This window comes from Xenopus laevis, chromosome 9_10L, assembly GCF_017654675.1.
Source record: "Xenopus laevis strain J_2021 chromosome 9_10L, Xenopus_laevis_v10.1, whole genome shotgun sequence".
In the NCBI taxonomy this organism is placed as follows: domain Eukaryota; kingdom Metazoa; phylum Chordata; class Amphibia; order Anura; family Pipidae; genus Xenopus; species Xenopus laevis.
Genome location: NC_054387.1, coordinates 63410946 through 63437267, shown reverse-complemented (window position 1 = coordinate 63437267; position 26322 = coordinate 63410946). Strand labels below are relative to the sequence as shown.

The following is a 26322-nucleotide window of genomic DNA, read 5'->3' as shown; positions in this document are numbered from 1 at the left end:
GGTGTTTCTCACTGGTCCATGCCAGCGGTACAAATGAGCAGGGAGCATGGCTAATATACTGTACCCAATCACAGAGTGCACATAACTGCAGTTCCCTGTCAGGTTCACCTGCCTGCTGATTGGCTGGCCTCCTACAGAGCAAAGTGATCGACTGAACAGAATGGGAAAGTAATTTCTGGCAGTGGATTGGCTGGATGGTGCAAGCGAGGTTTTGGTGGAAATTTAAAGTAAAACAGTGTATATGTAATATTTAAAGGCACATTCCTTTTAATGCAAACCCCAAAACTTGCTCCTGGCCAATTTCCCCTTGATTAATAATCTGTATAGCTCGATTGTTAAAAATGTTGCCTTTTTAACAATGCCCAGGCTGCTCCCCTAGGGGGCTTGATACAACCTTTCCATGGGGCGGGGGGGGGGCTGCATCAATATTGCTTGCCTTGGCATAAGCCACCAGTGCAGGCCAAATGACTAGTGACCAAGCTATACCCCCACCAGGGAACTGGGACTAGCAGGCAGATATATATCACCCCACTTCTTCTGCCTACCTATAGTATCAGCCCCAGAAGCCATCTTCATAATCTGTGAGCTGGTCAGAAATAAAAGGGGTTCCACTCAATGCAAATAGTGTGTTGCCGCTATGATTACAGTGCTGGCTAGTGGCTATTGTTCCATGTTCTTGCCGGGAATCATAGTAAATGACCCATTTAAGCACCTTGTAGTGTATATGCCAGCCTTTTGCCCTGCCAGTGTAGGAGCAGAATATAAAACCACAGAGACAGCATGTTCTCTTTTCCATTACAATAAGCTCAAGAATTGGTGTTAAATTGTGATGTCAGTCAGTGCTATGGGACTTTACTCCAAATCCCCCCAAAATACTGGTTTCACAGCCTGTTTTTTTGTTCCTTTACACTGCACTGATTTGTGTTCCAGTAGAGAGAATTCCAGCTTGGTCAGCTTATGGCCACCTTTGGGGCTAATATTGATGTCTTGAAATACAAGCACCACGGTTATGGATACTGAAGCAGCGGTGAGTCACCGGATCATTAATTATAATTGAGATGGAGAAACACACACCAATACAGCAGGAGCCACACAACACCACTTACTTGCAGGTGCCCAATGCATTCATTGTTCCCAGATATCGTATGCCATTGATTTGGCAATGGATTTTGATGTATAACTCTGGATATGTCATTGCTTAGTGCTAACTTGCCCAAGTGCTTTAGCCTGCATCAGGCACTTCGTTTTTGCAGCATGCAAGGTGCCAGTGGCTGGCGGGGGGGTATACCTAGGGTTGCCACCTTTTCTGGAAAAAAATACCGGCCCTCCTATATATTTATCTTTTTTCCCTAACATTGGGATCAGCAATTATTTTTACTGGCCAGGCCAGTAAAATACCGGCCAGGTGGCAACCCTAGGTATAGCTAACATTGGTACTGTCAGTTTGTTGGAGTGGTGATGCAGGTTGAAGATGGTTCCAGTACTTTTCTTGCAAGTTGGTGCTGAAACCATGTTCTACCCATTCCAGCACTTTATTAAGCTGTCATTGTCAATCGTATCGTTTGTACCAGCCATCTGTCCAATGTGGGTAGCTCATATGGCATGGACTATAAAATATGTGCAACAACGCTCTTGGGGGCAGATTTACTAAAGCCAAAGTGGCTAGCATCAATTCGCTAGCGTTACCGCCTGCAGTGACATCACCAATTTACTAACGGGCGCAGGCGACAATTCAGTGGCAAAAGAGACAGGCTGTAGCGGTCATTCGCACTCTATCACCAGGCGACAATTTGCTCTGGCGAATGGACGTTACTCTGCAAATTCACTAAAACGCTTGCATTGCCGAAGTAAAGCTGGCGATAAGTCGGCAGCATTCGGTGCCCAGGATGAAACTCTGCATTTTAGTGAATTAGCGTAGTCTGAGCACATTTTTGCCTGCCAAAAGTGTTGCGCTAGGTGCGAAGTGGATGCTGGCGAATTTTTACCGGTTAATAAATCTTGGGCTCTAAGCTGCAGGTGGTATTTAAACCTCACCCATTTAGTCAGGGCTGCCCAACTAAAGTTGCAATCAGAATGTGAGGGGCATTACAGACTGACATTACAGACTGATATATAGACTAATACAAGAACCCAACACAAAACCTCTCTTATCATTTGGGCTACACTTGCAGAGATCCTTTGTTATAGCACAATACAGACACCTGCAGATTTTATCTCATTGTTTTGACGTATAAACAGTGTGACCGACAGGAACAGAAGCACTGGCACAAACTGACACATACACACTATAGAAATACATTTAGAAATCATAGTAGCGTCCCATTAAAATCACTGTTTTGTGTGTGCAGGTACAGAAATCAGTCTAGTCATGACTTTTACAAAGTACTGGCGAGAATATTTTCCAAACTGCCTATAACTACCCGTGCCCCGCAGTTCTCTGACAACAGCCGCCACGGCCATAATAACGCTTCCTCTCCAATAATCCCTCCTCCCTGCATGCAGTGCGCCCAGCGACCTCTAGTGGACTAGACTGGGATCGCGAGTTCTACTGGGGCCCCTTGAAACCGCCCGTGGGTTCCATGTTTGTATCAGAAATTGTGCAGAGGAACTCCATGTTGTAACAAAGTTTCCAGCAATCTCCCCTTTTTTGTTTTCCCCCCTTTTTTTCTCTCCCCGTTTCTCTGTTGTGGTTTCCCCCTCCCTCTCCCATGCCCCCGGTCCCTCTCCATTCCCCTTTTTCTCCCTTATTCCTCCATCCAACAAACCCCAGCCCAGAGGAAGGAAGAAGTGAAAGGGAATAGCCGAGCTCTGGGGAGGTGTGATGGACAATCCGTCCATATTCACCCAGGTCAGCCGAGAAGATGTGAACAACCCCCTGCAAGAGAAAGGTACGGCTCATGATGGGGGGCAGACTGTGCGAGAGGGGATTATACCACTGATGATTGAGGGGAGAGTTTATAGGGAAATAGGCGTGTTTGTTTGCTTTATAGGCTAGGGATCACGGCTGCTGTTTTGGGACTGTCCAACCTGTGGCTTTCAAGCTCTTGCAGAACTTATACCACACTAGCTGAGGATCCTGGGATTTGTAGTGCAATGACAGCTTGATGGCCAACCAGAGTGACAATCTTATTATTTCTTCAAAACGTTACTGCAGAACCTCTTGAGACAACAGCTGCTTTGCTTCCAATTCCCAAGTTGGACAGTGATTGGTACCAGTGCTTTCCAAGAGGTTCTGCAGCAGCTACAGGTTGTTAGTCTGCATTTCCTTGGGAGCCTGATGGTACTAAGTGGGTAGTGATTACCTTATCTTATACTAAAAACCCCATAGCACTGCTGAAATTCAGGTTTGTAAGGGTGGGCTCGACAGCTGTAAAGGGGGCGGGGCACGTTGGGAAATGTGGCTATCAAAATGGGTGCTGTGGCCTTGGGTTGGGTCTACGGAGGCATCAAAGCTGTCTTTCTAGGGTTGCAAAATGGGACGAATGCCCTGGGCCCATTTTGGCACAACAAGGAACAGTAGTAGGTACAGACAGTAGACGGAGATTCTGACACTTACTGTTTGTGTCTGTTGCTCTTCAGCTCTTGTTGAATTGCAGAGCTCAGATGGAATCTGTAGGGGAAAGCTGGGAGCTCAAGAGCCATAGGTCAGTCAGTCGTAATTTCTTATTTTCGTTTTGCCCCAGGCCCCACGAATACTAAAGATGGCATTTGTTGTCCCTTTAATGAGATTCTTACTGATTTGGCACTGAAATGAACAGAAAAAGAAAAGGGTATTGATAAACCCTCAGGGATTTACTTGCTTCCGACACTGTTCATTGCTGTCTGGTTATGCCTGATTAGCAGTGTCTTTATCAATAAATGCTGCATATGAATACGAGGATCTGCTGTCATATGGGTTCCCACCAGTTTAACTACAACTCTAAGATGTCAGTATGCACCCAAAGTTGTTGAGGTGCCCTTTAAATGTCTTTAAAGTACCTGAGCTTGTGTCCCCTTTGTACCTGATAATTATTTTGGACAACAAAAGAGGAGGTTCACCATTCAGTGAAGTCTTATGCTCTGTACCCACGTGCCATGAGGCACATTTTATTGCGGTAGCTGCTGGACTGATCCCCAGACTGTCTTTTTATTGGGTTTATATTTGATTCCTTTTTAGCGTTCATGTCTTTATCACCACTCACCTTTCATTCTGAAAACACACTAGGCGCATTGATCTTAGTGACCAGTTGGCCACAAGATGAAAAATGTGAACTCCTCAAATTCAGAAGAAACATGGAAAAGGGCAATTTCCAAACTGCCTTACAACATCCTAATTACATTGTGCAAAAAATATGGCAGATTTAATGGAACCAGGGAAACCCCTTGTGTGTGTCTTTCATCCACTGGTTTCTGTCTTTGCTGGAATCATCTGGGTCTCCATGTCATAGGGAATTCACTCTGCCAGAGTAGGTGCCCTTTAAATTGCTTACATGCTAATAATGATATCAGTAATGCAGAAGTAATCAACCCTGCTTTTCTAATGAATTGAAATACGACTGCCCAACCAGTACCCTGGGGCTCGATATGGTCATTATATTGGCTGCACCCATGTGTCAGGTGCTTTTCACTTGTAAGCGCAGAGTGCCATTTGTCTGACAAGGGTGCACCTGTCTTATTAGAGAAATGCCAAGACCAGAATCACTAGGGGGAGCTCACTATTAAAGGACAATGGGGAGAATAACATTTTTAGGTGTAGCACCATGCCTCCATCTTTCCTTATTTCTCAGGTTGTCCTTGCTTGGGGTGGGTGCAAAGTACACTAGCCCTTACTAAAGTTACTTTACTACACACATGCCCCCCAGCCCCCCAAGCCTATGCAAGGACTACCTGGGACAAAAGGAAGATGGCAGTGTGCAGCTCTACAGCTTAGTCCCCTGGAACTGTGCTTTTTTTCTAAAGAAGAGGCACACAAGCACAGGATGGAATGTTGCCGGTTATGATCATTTGTGGAGTGCATAACATATGTTTACCCCTAAATATTTACGATTTACTTGACCTTTAATCCATTTACCATTTCAAATCTAATTTACAAATTTAAAAAACAGTAAAATCTATGAGACAGCTTCTCCACAACAGTTTTGGTGCAATTTTACATCACTCTAAAAGTTTACCCACTAGGTCTTTGTGCATCCATTATGTTACAGCAGGGATCCCCAACCTTTTCAACCCCGTGAGCAACATTGAGAAGTAAAAGGAGTTGTGGAGCAACACTAGCATGAAAAATATTCTTGGGTTGCCATATAAGTGTTGTGATTGGTCATTTGGTAGCCCCTCTGTGGATTGTCAACCTACATTGAGGCTCTATTTGGCAGTGCACCTGGTTTTTATACAACCAAAACTTGCCTCCAAGCCTGAAATTCATAAACAAGCCCCTGCTTTGAGGCCACTGGGAGCAACATCCAAGGGGTTGGAGAGCAACATGTTGCTCACGAGCTACTGGTTGGGGATCACTGTGTTACAGTATAAATCTGTGAAATGCAAGTTCTGTTGGTGATATCAGTTATCTCATCATTACTGAGCTGCTGTCTCTGAAACGCTGGCACCAATCCCTGCCCTTGTGATGTGTTGTTATTTGAGAAACATAAAATATCTCCTTGCTTGGGGGGAATTGAACCTTCTCACTAGGTGTAGGTGACTGTCACAAGCTGCAGGTTTCTATATAACTCTTAGTTAGTGCTGTCAGGCTCTCTTTCAGGGGAATCCCTTCACATACCCCAGAGAGGGACATTTAGCTTTAATTAGTATTTAAGAGGAGCTGATGGCTTGTAAGCACAAGGGAGAGGCACAGGGAGGGGGAGATGGCAGGAGATCTGTTTCCCTTCTGCCGTGATTAGTAGCTTTATTCATATAACAAACTGCTCACACAGCTAAATACAACATTTTTCAGGCACATCCCATCCATGTCCCAAGGAGCTTAAAATCTTAAGGCCCCCATACATGGGCAGATATAAACTGCCGACAAAGTTGGCAGCTTATGGGGCCCTCTTACGGGCCTCCCCAATTAATTACTGCCCGAAAGTTGGGCAGATGTTGATCGGCTGAGTTTAAAAATCCAGTTGGATCGAGAACCGCGTCAGTCCTTGATCCAACCTCCTGTATTCTTCTCATTGTGATACGATCGTTGGGTGCTAGGGCTCACGATCCGATCATTTAGAGATAGGGTTGCCACCCGGCCAGTATTTTGCCGGCCTAGCCGGTAAAACACCTGCCAAGGCCGGGGCCGGTATTACAAATTTGCAATGCAGTTGCCGGTAATTTGTAATATCCTTTAAAAAAAGCCCTGCGCAGAACTTACCTTTTTTGTAGTGTTCTTCACATCGGCGTGATGTTGCCCCGCCCCTTTTTGTGTCACGCTGCGTAGCCCTGCCCCTTTTTGCATCATGGACCGCCTCCTTTTTGTACCCGCCCCCCACCGGCCGGTTATTTTTTTTACTAAAGGTGGCAACCCTATTTAGAGATGTTGCCAAATGAGCAGATTTCCCAATGTATGGTCAGCTTAAAGGGGTTGTTCACCTTTAAATTAACTTTTAATATGATGTAGAGAGTGATATTCTGAGACAATTTGTAATTGGTTTTCATTTTTTATTATTATTTTTGAGCTATTTAGCTTTTTAATCAGCAGCTCTCCAGTTTGCAGTTTCAGCAAACTGGTTGCTAGGGTCCAAATTAACCTAGCAACTATGCACTGATATGAAAGAGAGACTGAAATATGAATTGGAGAGGGCCTGAAAAGAAAGATGAGTAATAACAAGTAGCAGTAACAATACATTTGTGGCCTTACAGAGCAATTGTTTTTAGATGGGGTCAGTGACCCCCTTTTTAAAGCAGGAAAGAGTCAGAAGAAGAAGGCAAATAATTAAAAAAACTATAAAAAATTAAAAATGAAGACCAATTGAAAAGGTGCTTACAATTTGCCATTCTATAACATATTTAAAGTTAACTAAAAGGTGAAGTCTGAGGCACAGGGAGATTGTGATTCCATAAAGTTGAAAGGATGTTGATCCAAGGGCATTGGCTGTAGTTGACCACAATCATAGGTGGAGGGAGATTTTTTTTGTTCGGGGAAGCTACAATTGGCAATACTCAGACAGGTTTCCATCTATGGTCAGACATAGGGGATTTGCACTATTAATGATAGTTAGCCCCCCCCCCAACTACCTCTAACAGTTCACTCTGAGTGCAGTGGGGGTGCTTTTTTTTTTTTTTAAAAACGTTTGATTTACCAGCGCTGAAATCGCTTTATCCTTGCCAGAAATGATTTTCGTGTGCTTTATCGCCCACTGACATGATAACATAATTAGGTTGAAAAAAAATCCCACATTAAGTTCAACCTTTTGTCTAAATAAAACTATACTAATTGCTAGTTGATCCAAAGCATCTAGTAAAAGGCAGCCTTGCAGGAATTGAATTGGCTGGAGAGTGGGTCAAAGTTTACCCTCCAGCCAATCTGATTCCAGTGGTACTGGGACTTAATTCTCAAGGCAAAACCACCAGCATGGAAACTTTTAGGAATGAAAGAAGATGCTACTTTTATTACTCATCTTTCTATTCATATGCAGTCTCTTATTTAAATCAATGCATGGTTGCTAGGGTAATTTGGGCCCTAGCAACCATTTTGCTGAAATTGCAAACAAATAATAAAAAATGAAAAGCAATTGCAAATTGTCTCAGAATATCACTCTCTACGTCATACTAAAAGTTACCTCCAAGGTGAACAAACCCTTTTACGAAAATCTGCCTATGACCGCAATTCGATTGCTAGCCCATGCAACCTGACCGCACACAACTGGCCCATAGGATCTTGTCTGATTGCTCTGATGATCTCCAGGTCAGGGCACCTGGCTGAGGATTCTGGGATTTTTAGCTGGAAATCTGTAGTCTGTTTCTGCATGACTAGAGACAGCTGTGTCTGTCCCTGAATGGTTTTTGACCCTGCATCAGAAGATGGCACCTAAGAGGTTAAAACCTGGAAGGTAGCAATGGAATATGCCTAGGAGATGTTTAACCCTTTCCTCAAGGCTTGGGTGGGCTTCTGGGAGTCTCTGGTGTCCGTTCATTTATCTCACTGCTTAACAGGGGCAACTTTCTGGCGATGGAGACTATTTAAAGGGCCAGGCATATATTTTTATAGATATTTCTAAATGCTAACAATTAGTAGAATATATAAATAATTAATAAAATGTCTGATAAATTGAGTTAATCATTTGTGCACCATACACACACCTACAAGGCTGACGTATGATGCTGGAAAGTAATGGATTGAGTTTTAGTTACCAATATAGCCAGGGGCTATCACAAACTGGTATCAGTCTTTGGTGGGTCCCGCTACACCCCTTAATATTGTTATTGTTAGAAGGACATGATTTCATGTCTACATCTAGACCGAATCCCTGTTATTCTACCCTCGTGGTTAGCAAGGCACACAATCACTCACCCCTCGCCCACAGTCTTCATTCTCTAAGCTGCCTCTCTTTATCAGATCTGTGATGGTCACATTATAGAAACCTTAGCTCTCATCACCCGATACGTCACTCTTAATAAATGCTTTATCTCATATCTGTAAGCCATTTGGAAACTCTTGTTCTGAATATGCATTACTGCTCTGCAGTGACATATTAAAGGGCAACACAATAGAGCTTGATGGGGTGCAAATTGCGCAGAGAGGCCTTTGATTGGACAAGCCTCATTATAGTATATCAGTCCACGGCTGTCGGCACTGCAGATCTTGCTGAATGGAGAACAATACAAGGTTTATTGTATACAAATTCTTTGTTCTTTGTAGCTGCGCTATTTTGTGAGCTGCTGTTGCTTCCTTTGCTCTTTTGTAATATCCTGTGTAATGAAATAATAGCTCAGGTATAGGCCTTTGCTATTCATGCAACTCCCTTCACGATAGAAAAACGAAATCATTTATAAAAATAAGCATACCTGCTTTTACTCAGTGCACAGAGCTGGTGTATGCTTCAAATTGGCCTCATTGCACTTGGCTGATCATTCACCCCTCGGGAGGCTCATTGCAATCTTTAAATGGGTTGTTCACCTTCCAAAACATTTTTCAGTTCAGTTGGTTTCAGACAGTTCACCAGAAATAAAGACTTTTCCAATTACTTTCTATTTTCTATGTGTGCCCATTTTTCTAATATTGAAGTGTAAAGTCTAATTTTTCATCATTCTTAGGGCTAGTCCACACTAGGAGATCTGGGGAGATTTTGTCGCCTGGCGACTAATCTCCTCGTCTTCTGAGCAACTATCTCCCCTAACTGCCTCAGCGTGTTTCCCCATAGGCTACAATGAAAAGTCGCTTGCGCTAATGCACACGCGGCGATGCGTTTTCAATAGTCGCCCAAAGTTGCCTCAGTGAGGCAACTTCGGGCGACTATAGAAAAGCATCCCCTCGTGTCAGTCAACATGAGCAGATTCGGGGAGATTAGTCGCCCCAGCGACAAATCACCTCTTCTTCGGGGCGACAATCTCCCCGAACTGCCTTTCCCCTGCCCTCCGCTGGCTAAAATGAAAATCGACTGCGGCAATTCACACGCTGCGCTTTGTTTTCCGAAGTTGCCTCACGAGGAAACTTCAGGCGACTTCGGCAGTTCGGGGAGATTGTGGCCCCGAAGAAGAGGCGATTTGTCGCCAGGGTAACCAATCTCCCCGAATCTGCTCGTGTGGCCTGATCCTTAGAGTCTGCGCTGGAATTACAGAGCTGCCAGACTCAAACACCAGAGACAGGGATATTCAACTTTAAACTCACATTTTGGAAAAACAGTAAAAAAATGGAATTGAAAAAAAATCTTTATTTCTGGAGAACAATCTGAAAACAGCTCAACTGAAAAAGTGTTTGAAAGGTGAACAACCCCTTTAAAAGGGCTGTTGAAGAGTGGGGACCCTTCTATTTCATTAGGGCTGGTGGAATGTCATCAAACAAGATTGTCACTGAGATCTAATTGGGTTGCATAGTGGCCTGCCAAATCTGTCTTCTGGTGGGGAGATCTGCTTATGAGATGGTCTGACCATATTGCAACCTGGAGTTCTACCTGACATGGAGGATGTATGACCCTCCTTTAGGACAGTGAGGTCACATTTACGTGGGGTTGGGGTTCACAAAAGCTGAAACCCCCATGTTTTGATATCCCTGCCTGGGATTATTCTGCATTTTGTCTGCAGTGCAGTCTAAATTGCTGAGCCTGCCTCCCCCTTATTGTGCAAGGCACCAGGGCCATGCTCCACCCTGGGCTGCTAGCAGTTTCTTGCCACAAAGAGCAATGGCTGGTTATGGCCACAGTGTTGCATGACCTGGCTAGCTACAATAGAAAGGTCACTAAAAGGGTAGGGTGCTGGGCATCACGGAGCTTTCCCCAACCTGAAGTGAAACACCAATGTATTGTGCAGTAAATCAAGGCTGAGCTGTAAGTGACATGTCTGTGGGTTCTGCAGCAGCTGAGGTCTTTGGGCTCTACAGACTGAATGTAGGTGAGTTCTTGTGCTAAGTCCACGAGTTGATCACAAATGTTCAGTCTGTGAACCTTGGTTGTACCATCTCCCTCTTATGACCTTTGGCAACGCAGAAGGGCTACTCCCCCATCCAGAAGGTGATATGGAAAAACCCAGGAACATCCAACCTGCAACCCTCCTGCATTTATTCGCTTACATCTCCCAGCTTGGGCCCATCTGTAGGTTCCTTCTCTGCATGTTTGTATTTATACCTGAGAATATGCCTCACTTCAATATTCATGTTTATGGACACAGGAGAAATTGTCTGTAGCTGTGTATGGCACAGTCCTTCAGACTGAACCCCCTAAACTCATAAGAAAGGTTACAGATACATATAAACATTGGGGTAACAGTCACCCTGCTATATTTCCAAGGCACAAATAAGCACCCCAAATCTCACCCTAACTGGCCTTCAGTCTGGGCTCCTTACTTCAAAACAAAGTTAAAGATATACAGAAACATTGGGGTAACAGTCACCCTCCCATAGTTCCAGTGGTACCCAGGCACAGATAAACACCAAATCCTCACCCCATATCTTGCCTAATTGGCCTTCAGACGAGACCACCTCCTGACCACCCCTGTGCCATATGTCTCTACCCTGTAGTTAACTTGCAGCTCTTGAGCTGTAAAAGAACTACAACTCCCAGAATCTCATTTTCTTGGGTAATTCTGAAGTTTGGAAAGAGCTAAAGAGCCACAGAAGGCTTATTGGTCCTATTCTAATTTGTGGAAACAGTACATAATTGGTATGAATTAATATTTATGAATAACGTTAGCTAGATTCAGCTAGGTGCCACTTTAGCCTGGCAGGCAGAGTGATTGGTACTGGATGGGAACTGGAGGCGACTGTGGGATATTTTTTTCCACTAAATGAAATGTGGGAAAGGCTTGCAGCCCAGTTACAGGTACTCCGTTCTGTGAAAAGGTCCCTGGCAAGCTGTGTGTGTGGGTGGGGAGGAAGGGACCATTGTTGCTGCCCACGCAGGGAGGCGCATGCTATTCCGCTCTGGATCCTTTAACTGTGGCTGCAATCCTTGCCAGGTCTCTGCTCTGTGTACAGCCCCCTGCTTCCTGCCTTTGGAATTAGCTCACACTGTGACATCAGTGAGAGAAATTTACTTAAAATTTGACGTTTATTTTTGCTTGGGAAGTTTTGCTGTCAAGCTGCAATTGTACATTTTCATTGCTTGCTAGTATTGCCTTTAGAATTAATCAGTAACCCTTTGTGACCTTGGAACTTTGGACTTTTTAGCCTTCACAGACAGTTTTATGCCACTGCCTTGGTGAGTTTGATTGACGATGCCCTTCGTGCTACTGGATTAGCACATGCCCATTACACTCTGTATTGCATGTATGTCAGAGGGTAGTAGAGGCATTGCTGCAAGTATCTGATGGTGCTGGGTGGAAAGCGTGCCGAATTGCTGAATTTAAAAAAAATTCCATGCATGATAATCTATTCAGAATCAGCTTAGAGACCTAAATGCTGATTTAAAACATGCTGTGCATCACACTGTAATGACTATTTCCTATTAAAGCAAGAAATATCATATTGATAATAATATAATATTCACCAGGCCCCAGGGGAGCTTACAATCTAAAGTCCCTGTCACAGTCACACACACACGCTGTTTGCTAATAGTGACTCTTTCTTCGTCTCTCACCACTGTATCCTGTATTTGTTTGCTGACTCTATTTGCCCATAATAGGAGCTGTTACTGCCTGTACCCTACTACATTGTTCTGTTACATCGCAGCACAATATTGTTAATAGAAAGTCACATTGTTCAGTGCAGTTCCATTAAGGGAAACGTGCTGTCTCAGAGCGAGGCTGAGTAAATATGTCCTATTCTAGTTATTTCGAAGACTATGTTAGCTATATGATGACATAGTTAAGATGGTATATCACACGTGTGATGTAAGAGACTGTTCCGTGTGGTGTGCCCTGCAATATGTAATATCATCCACACTGTCATGGATTATTGTGTTTTTTCCCTATGACTTGAAAGTTACACCATGAGAATCTGTGCACCAATTAGCACTCAGATCAATTACTATTGTTTACTCAAAGGATGAGGTTAAACATAATGGGGGTACTTACCTTCCCTCCAAAGAGCAAAGCCACTTACCTTTTCTTATAATGCAAACCGGCCCAGAGTATTTTGGTGGGCACGTTTTTGCCTATTCCCAGGTATCTCTTGTGGCAGCTTGGGCTTAGTACATGCTCGGTATAGTAATGTATTGTATTGAAGTTGAATTGCACAGCACCCAGCCCAAGATGCTGTAAGGGGCATCTGGAATTCTCTAATCACATTGGTCTAGGCGTGGTAGGATTCATTTAAGATGGCAACCATTTACTTGGCCTTTAAGGGCCATTTTGACACAGTGTCTTGTGGGATTACTGTGGTCCTCGTAACACCCTTCATCACGTATCAATTTTTCCTGCTGAAAAACAAGGTATATGCTGTGCCTGTGGGAGGCATTGGCAGTGATAAGATGTGTGCCAAAGGTTTCCCATGAGTCTGTGATCTCAGAATCCTCCCCAGACCCCCAGTCTCTGTTCCCCCATTCCATTACAATCATATAAAGCTGACCACATTCTTATAAATATATAAGCTACAGCACAGGGGTAGCCAAGATGCTTATCTCATGTATCAAGAATGAACTTGTCTCCTCTCTTCTTTCAGGGCCACTGAGTTCAAGTGCAGTGTTTGTTTCTTGTATAAGGCGAGAGCATGTTGGGACTCATACTGGCAGGGACTATGCAAAGCACCCCAAAGCCCCCTGGGAAATACTCTCAAATGTATGCTTAACTACAAATTTTTTATTTTGGGTTCCGGGGGCTGTAGTTAACTATACAACAGGTTGCTCATTATTTTTGTAGTACATTGCAGTCCATTCACATAATGTACTATTTTGTAAGGCAATTTGGCAGCTGACGCACTTTATGTATATATATATATATATATATATATATATATATATATATATATATATATATATATATATATATATATATATATATATATATATATATATATATATATTTATATTTTGAGGATGGGCTTGAAGATTCAAAAGCTAAAAGTTGGGAGAGACTTACTGTCTCTTGGCATGAAACGCGTTAGGCCAAAGCATGTCCTAATAAAGATGTTTCATTTTTATATAATACTTGGGCTCCATCTTCACTAAACATTAAGTCTCTCCCGACTTTTTGCTTTTGAATTACTTTACTAAATGATGAATAACCCGTGGACTGGGGGTACTCTGGGATGTGACTACTGTGTATAACCTTTCTGATTCTAAAAAAAAAAATGTTTCTGAACTCTATTGGATTTTGGACTATTGTCAAAAAGTAGAAGCACACACCATAGCAAATACTGTATATCTATTTGGGCTTAAAGACTCTCTTCTCATTTTGGGCTTTTTGGCCAGGTGATGCAGGAGTTTGCACCCTTATGCACTGGTGTATATTCACTTTTTTTTTACTGCTTGTGCCCAGGGTTCCTGGCACCCTGGGCACCTAAATGCCTTTTGCAATACATGCTGTCCACCATTGCTTAAACTGACAAAAGCTATGGGTGCCATTAGCCTAACCCTTCAGTTCCTGTGTGTCCAATCAGTTTCCAACCCACTATACAAAGCAAACCTCTCTAGATCTTATCTTACTCAATCTACACCAAATCGGGTGCCACGGGAGAGGTGGGGCCCAGCATGGCTCTGTGAGACAGTTACATACAAGTGCTGTGTGGTTAGGAGCAGAGCAGAGGTGCAGCACTTGTTACACCGTGTGACGCCTCCGGTAAAAACAGAAATGAAAAAAAAACTAGAAATCAATTTTAAAAAGTCAATTTTGAGTGAATTTAGCAGGCCCAAATTAAATGCATTCATTATTTCACTTTTTAATCCTATTTCTATGAAAAAGCCCAGTTTTGCAGAATTCTCTGAGCTGTAAACTTTGATCCTTTGTTATCACAACCCAGGCACCTTACCTTTAATGTGTAACCAGCACTTGTAACCTTCAAGGGATACTGTCATCAGAATTAAAGACACACCTTGCAGCTGTTCTGACTAAAGCAGACCCAGTAATGGTGGTACCGTGCAGCACCTGCAGTCAGGGTTATAAATCACCCTTTGCAGCTGTGTGTGTAAAACAGGACTGCCATTAAATCCCAATATTAGCAGGAAATAGGCATTCTGTATAAACATTGGTTCATTAAATGGAAAGGATGAGGAACAGCAGCAGGCCTGAAGGGGACTGCCTTAAATACAGCAGGAGTTTGCCACCAAGCAGGTAGGGCAGCAGCAGAAGGTCACTTTAATCTCACAGAGTTTAATGGCTCATGGGATCATTGTCCAATTGTCACTAAGCTTTTTCCAGCTAGACTAGCGGGCAGCAAAATGCTCAAAATTGCCTGCACACTTGGGTGCCCTAATGGGTCAGGCGATTATCAATCAAAAACGCTTGTATGGCAAAATGTGCATAATCGCCCCATGTGGTCCTCGGATATTGTTGGACTACAACTGGCAGCACCCACCCCTGGGGTTTCTGTACTGTTCCCCGAGTACCGCAGCCATGATTGCTTGCTTATCTCTCTGTGTTCTATAGCCTTGATTCCATTTCCATTGCTTTGTATTACGTTATAAGATGATCCTGTCGTTGCAGACTCCTCTCCAGAGATTGGCAGTCAGTAAGTTCATCTGTTGGGCGGAGCTACTGCTAATTGCACTGCGGTTTTGGGCTGATGCCACTTGACTCCTAGTCCTTCACTATGAAATAATGACAATTACAGGAAGTCAGCAAATTATTCATAATATTGCCAGAATCCTTTCGTGTCACTGTTTGGCCTTCTCATTTAAAGGGAAAATGTGTTCTGCTTCACTGTTGCCAGGAAAATACACAATATTAATTATATATTATCAGACATCACCATATGAGGGTATAGTTCTATCCTTTGTAGAGCAAATGCAGGTGAAATATGGTAAGTAAAGGAAATGTCGGATGAAGTTGCAGCGTTGATCCGACATGACTGCGTCTGCATCCGACAGTCATTTCCATTACTTACCTTATTTCTGTTGCATTCTACGTGACGCCTGCGTTTTTGCGTATTGCGTCAGATCGTGCGTAAATCGTCCCTGAAGTCCTACCCTAACTGTAGAAGGAAGAAGTAGTGAAGCAAATGACACAACTCTGTCTGTTAATTGGCTCATGTGACCTAAGAAGTATAGTTTGTTGGTTTGTATGTGTACACAGTGAATCGTACGATCCCAGGGGGCGGCCCTTATTTTTTAAAATGGCAATTTTCTATTTATGATTACCCAATGGCACATACTACTAGAAAAGTATATTATTATGAAAATGGTTTATTTACATGAAGCAGGGTTTTACATATGAGCTGTTTTATGCAATATAATTTAAAGAGACCTACATTGTTTGGGGGGTATAGTTTTCCTTTAAATAAAAAAAGCTTGACCAAACTCTCATCCCTGATTTTGCCTTATTTGTTGTAGTAATAAAATAAACTTGAATAAACTGGATCGGAAAAAACATGATAAAGTTGAGCAAAAAACTTGAATTGTATGATTTTTTTTAGCTTTTTTCCTGAAAACCCTGAAAATATTGAAAAATCAGGCTAAAACCCAGCGCAAACACGATAACTTCCAATTGGGATAGGGGCATCTCTAACTGACTTATACATGACCTCAACAGGTCTGAGTTGGAGGATTTTCGGATTTGGGCTTTTTGCAGCTTTAGGGGTATAATAAATCTCTATTTTGTGGTTTAGTAAATAACCCTCTAATTGTGTTAGAAAATGCAAATCCAAACCATTGTTAGAAGGAGCACATACTATAATCACCAGCTAACAGCAGAAATAAGGACCTATTCTGCTTTGATATCGTTCCATCCACTCCTTGTTATTTGTGTTGACACTTTTTACACTGCTAAAATAATGGTGGGAGTTGCCATATTGTGTAGCATCAGGTCATAGTGTTTTATACATACAGAGCACTGTGTGTTTTGTTATATGGGTGGAGGCTACCATGTGATGTAGCTTGTGTGCCGAGAATCATGCTTTCCTCTGTATTAAGCACAATTCAGCAGGAATAACCCCTACGTTTTCTGATAGTCTGCATAGAGAGATAGTATGAAACTATGGCAACATAGGTATTCCCCTGTACTAAGCACAATTCAGCAGGAACAGTCCCTAAGTTTTCTGATAGCCGGTACAGAGAAATACCATAAAACTATGGCTGCATAGGCATTCCACCTGTACTAAGCACAATTCAGCAGGAACAGCCCCCTAAGTTTGCTCATAGCCTGTACATAGAGATACCATAAATCTATGGCAGCATAGGCATTCCCTTGTACTAAGCACAATTCAGCAGGAACAGCCCCTAAGTGTGCTCATAGCCTGTACAGAGAGATAGTATAAATCTATGGCAGCATAGGCATTCTCCTGTACTAAACACAATTCAGCAGGAACAGTCCCATAAGTGTGCTCATAGCCGGTACAGAGGAACATATAGCTGTGAAGTTGAGTGCATTGTGCCATGCTGCTGCTTACAGCGCCCATGGGATGCCAGGGGTTACAGCAGGAAATGTTTGTTCGGCACTACCGTGTGTGTTGCAAGCACATTCTTTGCAGGGGTGGATTTGTTTTCAAATTTCCGAATGAGTGCTCTTATGCCCTTACATCGCTCTCACCTCGGGGACCTTAAAGTGACACTGGAAGAACTTGTCGCTGTACTTAAGGACAAGTAACATTCTTTCAATTAACCTTAGTTAAAGTGAAGCGGAACTTTAGTTAATGGATATACCATGTATTGCCCTTTAGCATCTGCAGGCTAATGCTTTATATTTAACTATCCAGAGCAGTCACATGACCAGGATAAGCATCCAGGATTTTCAAACTCCAGCGTTCTATAACCCCAAGCATGGCTTTATATGGTGCATCTGTAATAATGAGATCTATAAACAAGCTATGTTTAAGTTTTGTTATTCAGTTCCCCTTGAACCTGTTAACTTGCAGTCATAGAAATGTTACTGTATTTATGTATGATAAAGTGCAGGACTCCACGGATGCAGCGTTGATGCGACGCGACATGACTGTCGGATGCAGCGACAGTCGTGTCGCATCAACAATGCGACAAGATCCGACAATAGCATTACTTACCTTATTTCCGTTGCATCCGACGTGACGCCTGGGGTTTTTGCGTATCGCAGCGGAATTGTCTGTGGAGTCCTGCCCAAAGTGGTATGGCACCTTTCAACTATTTATAAATGCGTACATCATCAGAAATGGTTACCCCTCTTACTGTGTGGGCACTGCCTTTCCCATTGGGAATTTTGATACCCTGATTAGAAATGTAAATCTAAATGTCTGAGCATTTTTTTTTGCAATCTACGTTAATTTTCCCCAATTTTTCAAGATATTAGCAGCTTTTACACTGATAATATAATGAATTTTAAACAACAGTGCCACCTACTGTTCATTACAATCAACCTTCCATTACAATCCATCCGAGTCATGTGATGTTCTCACAGTTCTAAGCTTAGCATCATCCTAAAACTTTCCTCTGCTTGTTATTTTTTCACTGACTGTGACCAGCCGTAGAACTGTACAATAGATGGCGCTGTTATTTAAAATTCTTTATATTAGCAGTGTAAAAACGGACTATTTTGAAAACTAGAAAACAAATTACTGTAAATTGCAAAAGTACTCAGAAGAGCAGTCTGAACAATTTTACTTTAATCATATGAGAGACTAGAAGGGGTAGATGGAGGACTCTAGTAATACTAGGCTGGAAAAATCCCAGATTTATTGATTATTTTAGTTCTAAAATCTCCCTGGAATGTTGCTGAGCCAGTTGGTACCTGGTTCCTTGAAAATCTGTTGTCATGCTGATTAAAATAATCTTGTTAACTGTGTACGGCTTAAGGTGTGATGATCTAGTCTGATCTCTAGAGAGAACTGTAACCCTCACTGCCGCCCTGTGTTGCCTTAACTTTATCGCACCGGCTAATAAGGGAAATCTCTTCACCACTGTGGCCTCTCCGTTATCAATCAGATTTATTTTTCTCTGCTTCCTTTTTGTTTCCAATTAAAGTTAATTAAATAAATCAGTGAGACTACTGTCAAGGGCCTGGTTATGTGTAGCCTGGCATGAGCACTGGCACAGGAGCATATGTCTGCTTCTCATTCAGTCTGCTTGTAACTGCTCTGCCTGGCAGCCTACCACAGGTTGCTCTTCATTGCAATGAGCCTGGAATTGGATTAGTGTCCCTATATTAGGGGGCTGGCATGAATTAGGAATTTCCATGCTGCAGCCTTCCAGTGGTTTTTGAAGCATAATTATCAGTATGCTCCCGAAAACCATTGGCAAAGTAGTGTTGCACCTGCTGCTTAGATTCCCATAGCCAGCTGATATTTGTCTTCACTCTTGTTCCCTCTGTCTCTTTCGCCAGGTGCTCAAAGCCCCTCCTCTTCGAAGAAGCCTCGGAATCGTAGCATCTTCCACTCCCTGTTCTGCTGCCTGTGTCATGAGGATACTGAGCCCCTTCCCGTCAATAACAATGCCCCTCTTCTGGTAGAGGAGAATGGATCAGTTTCCAAGGTAGGTGGAGTGTGGGGCTCGGGTAGGGATTGGTAACCATTTGCTTTCATCACATTCAACACCTAATATTGGTTAAAGCTCCCCTGGTACTTGTCCACACACAGAGTTATGATTCTCTGTGCTTCTTATCTTTGTTGGGAAAGGGGTCAGTGGCTTGGACCCAACTGAATATTACCCATTTTATTGATCTATATGGACAATTTAAAGCAGATTGACCACAAGAGGGAGCTCTTATTCCATCCAGCTGCTTTACTCCTGGCAAATATAACACCTGTTGGCTCTTTCTGTCTGCCCCAATCCCCACTCCTTGTGTGACCATAGGAAAGAGAGCAACCCAAGTACAGAGAGTCAGAGCTAAGGGCCTGGGTAAGCACAACACTAGGGGGAGGTAACTGGATTCTCTAGTCTGCTAGTGGAGCTAATCCTGATTATTATTTGTGGGTGGTGCTATGTATGTGGATATATTATCACAAGACTTTGGATGTGCTTTATTTGCATTGGAGGCTCCTCTGTTTATGATTCTGTAAACACTCAGTGTTGTTTCAGCTGCAGAGCCCTCCCAGCTCAGCAGTCTGTCGCCCCCTCTGTTCTGCACGTGAGGAATCCTGACAGGGAAACAAAGCATCCTCCCCATCTCACATAACTGTACAGATAAGATAGTTCCTTCAGCTCCCAGCATGCTTAGTCAGCAGATTCTCAGTGCCAGAATTCTGGTGTTTGCATCAGTAACTCCTTGAGGGAGATCATTGCTTGAGCATTATAGGATTAGTTAATAGCACTGCAAACTAGACATAGCTGCAATGCATTTCTCTCCACCCCAAATATGAATAAGCCAGCTTGTCTCAGATATTCTTTATACTACTGTGGATGTTCTGGTAACAGAGCTACAAGAGTATGCAACATGGCAGCCTATAAATAACCTAAATTTCCCAAGGAAAGGCTCAATCTGTTGACCCCAGTGTGTTTGAATATAATAGGGACTTTAGATTGCAAGCTCCACTGGGGCAGGGACTGATGAGAATGAGGAAAGGGTTATTGTTTGTGGTTTATAAATTGTGGGAAATAGTTGTAGACCTGTGCTGTCCTATGCCTGTAGCTCCCTACTGAACCACTACTACTACTACCAGCATCTTTATGGCCACCCAACTAGCTTATTGTTATAATATTATGCCATGTACTGTGCAATAATGTATTTCCAAATAAAGGGGGCGCCCATGAGGGGTCATTAATACAGATATAACTGTGATGTCTGGCAATGAAAGGGTGCAGGCCCCTGCCCAGCAGGTGTAATGGATCCCTGTACTTTGCTTTGTATCCAACCATGTGCAACCTTTCTGTTAACATCTTGTGGTCACAATTGTGTACTGCAAATTGTAATTGTTCCTATTACAACTCGGCTCAATAAAATGCAGCAATATGACTCAATTGTTGCTGAACTATAACTTATACCATGTTGCTGTGACTGCGGCTGAGATATGTTGTGAGATATGTTTTTGCAGCGGCCAGGGTGCTGTGGGCTCATGATATCTGTATAGAAAGGCTTTTGCCTCACTACCAGACAAAGCCGTAACACCTGCTTTGGTGGAGATTGGATCTCTGAGCTGTTTATATCTTCTTTCTCTGCAGTCGTCTGCTAAATACCTTCTCCCAGAGGTGAAAGCGCATGACGCTGGCAAAATCTGTGTGGTCATCGACTTAGATGAGACCCTAGTTCATAGCTCATTCAAGGTGAGTGGGTTCCTATGTTATGGGCTCAGGACTGACCTTTGCCTTTTAGTGTGCCCTCTGTGTTCCTGTGCCATCGGTATTCCTGTGCATAGGGCACTGTTACTTATAGGTCGCACCATGTAAAGTGATAGAGCAAAAGAAATAACGTTATTCATGTATGGAGACTCCCATAGGCTGCACAGTGCATCCCACAGTGGCCCCTTAGTAAAGACTTTGCACCTATTCCTAAGGGTACTCTGCTTTATGACTTTGTTTCCTCCAACATAAAGTACATGTTGCAGAGTAGAGATCATCCTAATATTCTGTTTTTTGCATTTACAGCCGGTCAACAATGCAGATTTTATTATTCCTGTGGAGATTGAAGGAACGGTTCATCAGGTAAAGCCCCTCCTTCACTCCTCATAAAGGGGGTTTTGCAGAAAAAGATGAGCGTTATGTTGTGATAACAACATTACTTTTCCATAGATATTTTAGTTTTGATTGAAATCCTTTTAATTTAAAGCAGAAATAGTAATTTTGTTGTGTTAATGTCCCTTTCTGCACTCTTGCAGTTCTGTTTACTTCTACATTTTCAAAAGTCAGAACCAACAGTACAGCATCCATTCCTTGTACTGCTACAGTTTCCAAAGCTTTTTAATTCAGAGCCATCAGAACACCAGTAACAGAATCCAATGGAGGGGAGCAACGAGGAATCCTGATTGGGCGCTAGCTTCAAGTAATCCAGGATAGGCTGTAATGCCTCCTTTCAGCCTATTCTCGATTACTTGGGACCAGAGCCAATCACTTTCAGCGAGTGATGCAAAAGGATTATTGGTAAAACTATGTTGATTAGTGTAAATGAGTCCACCATAACCAGCTGTTTCAGGTGTTATGGGTTCAGCAACAACTGGATGGCCAGTGAGTAGGGCAAGGCTTTCATGGTACTCTATATCCCATTTAAGACTGTAGCACAAATGTGTGGAGTAATTTGGCATGTGTATAATCTGGCACTTGTCTGCTATGCACTTCTCTCCCAGGTATACGTATTAAAGAGGCCGCATGTGGACGAGTTTCTTCGGCGCATGGGAGAGATGTTTGAGTGCGTCCTGTTCACTGCAAGTCTCGCCAAGGTGAGGCCGCTGGTCATTTGGTTAAATTTAAAATCAGAAAAAATGTTATTATTCCTCTTTATTCTGTTGATGGAGAAGCCAGTTGTGATACTTAATCCTCTCTTGTTATTCTCTGCCTCATTCCTTTTGCCCCCCCTTTCCCCACAGTACGCTGATCCGGTAGCTGATCTGTTGGATAAATGGGGAGCGTTTCGTTCTCGGCTCTTCCGTGAGTCGTGCGCCTTTCATCGAGGGAACTATGTGAAAGATCTGAGCCGGCTGGGGAGGGACCTTAATAAGCTGATTATTATTGACAATTCTCCAGCCTCCTATATTTTCCATCCAGATAATGCGGTAGGGGTCTAATTTTGGAACTTCTAACTGCAAAGGGGGCAGGGCAATGGGACATTTGCTTGTGTGCTTATCTGCAGTGCAGGTCCAGAGCCCACGAGCCTAAATATATTTTATAACTTATATATAACAGATTTAGTGATAGACTTAGTACAGACTTCTAAATGAAAAAAGAAATGTCAGTATCTAGATTTGCTAGTCCCCTATTACAGTGGGAATGAAACCATTTATTTATATCTTTATGGTTTTCCTGAAAAATAGTGGGCACCGCTAGAAAGCAGTTGTTTGCTTTAGGGGAGTATTGTCCAGCCCTGAAGTCCCCAGAAATCCAAATTGAAGGATCACTCTTTGCCTGGACTGTGAGACACATTGGAGCACTTTGTGGTACCAGTGCTTTTAAAACACTCATTTTTGAATGAGTGTAAAATCCTCATAAGGTTTATTATAGGAATAATGTGCAGTGATACTCTATGTGCCTTTTGAAAAGCTTTATACCTCCTAGAACTTAGTTTTGTCCATCCACCTGCTCAGAGCCTAGAGCAGGCCAAAGCTTACTGAGCATGTGCAGTGCCGCTGATGCATGGCTGGAATTTACGGTGGACTTCTGTTTTGTTTTCTGTTGCCATATCTCTTTTTACCCTTCCCTTACACATTTCTCTTTGCTTTTTTGCAGGTGCCGGTGGCTTCATGGTTTGACGACATGACAGACACCGAGCTCCTAGACCTGCTCCCCTTCTTTGAGAGAATCAGTCGAGTGGATGATGTGTACAGCGTTCTAAAGCTGCACCGGAGTGCTAGCTAGTGACTCAAGGGGGGTGGGTAGCGGCAGGTGGGCTTGTGTGTGAGTAAACTGACTTATGCATGGCAAAGGGCAGGAGAAGGATCCTCACCATCATCAGCTGTTATGGCGGGGTGGAATGTGGTCTTCCGAAATCAGCTCTCCTGCCCCCTATGTGGCCTCCTTTTGGTGCAACCCAGCTCGGCACCGGTAGGTTTTGCAGATTAGAACTTGGTGATTGATATAATATTCATATTTCTGCAATAACTTCGTTTTTTAAAGACTTCTATTTTTCATTATAAGTTTCTGTAAGGATAGGGGAAATAACGCTCCTGTTCTGACAAACAAGATTAATACATAGGCGAGCTCTTGTATTCCTCTCATCATCACTTTTAGGGCAGTGTCAGAATAATAGTTACATATTTACATTCTTATGAAGCCAGCACCCGAGTGCTATGTCTGTATGGCTGTGGGGGGAGGAATATGTAGGTCTCTGTCTTGCTTCAGGCATCAGTGATCTGTCACAACAGGACTCCAGAGGTTTTATTAAAGTGTTACTATAGTCTAGTCATTGCCATATACTAAATGGTTGTATTAAATCAAGGGTATGTTCAAGAGAGGGAGTACTCTTGTTCCTACTGTGTTATTTTATGAAGCATCAGATTTAGGGTAACCGGCATGATTAATAGACATGGGCAATATTGAAGCTAGATCAGCAGGGGATGTTCCCACATGTGCTGGTCACAGTTGGGTTTGATGTAGGGCAAGCCTAGTGTTGGAGCATTGGTATTGCAGCAGTGGAGTCAACATGCAGGTGTACAGAACTCTTGTGAGTAGGGGGCGGCAGAGGGGATGCTGATAATGAGAAATGCATGCAGCAAGGAGATTGTCTGTTCCTCCGATGAGCACCGCAGCTAGCACTCTAACTAAGATTTAGGGACACAATGAGAATTCTGTGTGGCTTGATGCCCTTAGACTTGCCCCAGGACTGTACCATTAAGATCAATTTCTAGTGGGCTGTAACTAAGTTTACCTTTTCAGGGTTCTGCACAAAGTTTGGCCCTCCAAAGCAATAGATGTATGTAGGAACAATGGAGGTTAGTGAGTATAGTAGGCCTGGATGATACCAGTAAGGCAACATGGAAACAGTTTGGAAAATGGCAACAGTAAAACTTTCCATCAGTGTTGCTCAATCAGCAGCCCTTCAGTGGTTGAAGTTCAGCACCCATTGGTGCTCAAGGTTTGACACCTCATTCACACTACAGATTCAGAAAGTCCTGATGCCATTTCTTTTCATGTTTTACCCATCATCTCCCTCCTGAGTGATCTGTTGGATGGATTTATTAGGGACCACGGGACATTGTGTACTTAATTATAATCCCAGTGCAACTTGGGTCAGGCAGTTGTGTAAGTGTAGCTCATCCCTCTGGGCTAATAGGTGTAAATAATGGGGCAAATCACAGGCAACTGTGGCTAAAGTGGTGGCAAGAGGCTTTGTAAAGGGCAAATCCACTTTGGATGCAACTGTTTGAAACCCTTTCCTGGGTACGTAAATGCACCTCCCCCTAGTGCAGAGCTCTGAATTCTGCTTCTGGGCTGCTCTCTTTCCCATTGTCAAGTAAGAGCGCTGTTTAGCTGCCAGAGCTCTAGGAAGCTGATATACACTGCCCAAAGAGATCTCTAAAATAAAGAACCCCACTACTGCCTTCTTAGTAGGGACCAAACCCCACCTTCCTGCAGGACAATGGGAACAACAGCAGCCCAGGAACAGGAAGTACAGAGAATCGGAGATCAGGATATTAAGTAAGTACTGGGGTAGGTCTTATTTCAGTTACTAGTAGGGTTGCCACCTGACCCATATTTTACCGGCCTGGCTGGTAAAAATGTTGGTTGATCCCAATGTTATTAATAGGGAAAAAAGATAAATATATTTGGAAAAGGTGGCAACCTTAATTACTAGTAGGAGGCTATAACAGGTAGCAAAACAAGTAGGGGGCATCAAAAATAGTATAAAAAATATATTGTTTATTGTAGATTTCATTTAAAAAAAGCATCAGTATTTCTATTGACCCTATGCGTTTCATGGCCCCAGGGCACTAAATCATGATATATATATTTTTTTTACTATTTTTGGTGGCTCTTGAGTTTTCTGAGTTTTCTGGATGCCCCCTACTGGTTTAGATATTGGTTTATCCGCTCCCGGGGCTGGTGCACCTGGACCACTTGTTCTACATGGTGAGTGATTCATACATTATGTCCTGTGCCCCTATGTTGTTTCATTGCTGTAAGAATAACAGGCCCAGGTTTCATCCAAAGTAACCACCCATGTGCAATTGAACTACCCCCTGAGACTAAAGGAGCAGAGGTTATCTTGGATTAACCTCTAGTTGCAAGCAGATGATTGGTCTATAATTTGCTGGCAAATGCTTAGTGCCTTTATTATATTCATTATAAGTATCACCCAAATCTCCTGCCCCCTGGGCACGCCACACGTAGTCAAGTGCCTTTCTGTGGTTTATATCAGGATTTGCTTTTTGTGCCTTGTCTCCTGTCCCCATATCTGCAATATTGCATTAGGGGTTAAACCTGGTATTGATTCATCAGTGCCTTTTTGGGATGCCGGGTAATCAAGAGGCAGTTAGCAATGTGGTTAATAAATGGCTCTTTCCAACGAATGAAGTTTTGCTAATAAATCTTATGTCTCCTTTAGCCGCTCCTAAAATACAGTGCACTGATCATACTGCTAGAGGAATGCAGTGAGTTGCAGTTCAGCACCAATATTGCTGCACATTCACACAGCGCCATGTTACTATGTAGTCTTGGAAGGGAATTTATAGTTTAAACTGCACTTTGCTTCTATAGGGGAGAGATGTTTCGTAATTTTCATTACAGGACCATGATAACACAATTTACTTGTGAATTTTACAAAATTCTTTGTTGCACCAGCCTGTATTTTATCTGTTTATCTGTTAACTTCCCCTTTAAACTGGTATTGGGAAGATGTAAATATATATCCAACCCCTGGGAGTCTCTTCCCTCTGTGGCTGCTGTGCCAGAATGATTTTGTGGTGCAAATTCACTAAATATATTCCTAAATCCAGCTAATCTCCACATCCGTGAATAAATGCCCAGGCCTCCCCCCCATGCTCAACTGTATCCTCTCCCTTCTGCCAAGGCAAAGTTTGGTATTTAAGGGTTTATGGGAGCACCCAGCACCTAAAGAATCTCTCCTAAT

General features: G+C 43.0%; 1 protein-coding gene across 1 annotated transcript; it reads left to right on the top strand.

Moving 5' to 3' along the window:
- Positions 1–2509: 2509 nt before the first annotated feature.
- On the top strand, positions 2510–25794 carry LOC108701307 (carboxy-terminal domain RNA polymerase II polypeptide A small phosphatase 1). The gene is made up of 7 exons (XM_018235746.2): positions 2510–2888; positions 18994–19142; positions 20769–20870; positions 21192–21248; positions 21887–21979; positions 22127–22312; positions 22983–25794. The coding sequence occupies exons 1-7, from the start codon at positions 2822–2824 to the stop codon at positions 23109–23111; spliced, it is 783 nt and encodes a 260-aa protein (XP_018091235.1). The 5' UTR covers positions 2510–2821; the 3' UTR covers positions 23112–25794.
- Positions 25795–26322: the final 528 nt, after the last annotated feature.

Bases quoted from the DNA above. Each gene is read 5' to 3' on its own strand.
- LOC108701307 (XM_018235746.2), top strand. From the start codon at position 2,822: ATGGACAATCCGTCCATATTCACCCAGGTCAGCCGAGAAGATGTGAAC. The intron at 2,889-18,993 runs GTACGGCTCATG...CTCTTTCGCCAG, and splicing joins CAACCCCCTGCAAGAGAAAG to GTGCTCAAAGCCCCTCCTCT. The intron at 19,143-20,768 runs GTAGGTGGAGTG...CTTTCTCTGCAG, and splicing joins AGAATGGATCAGTTTCCAAG to TCGTCTGCTAAATACCTTCT.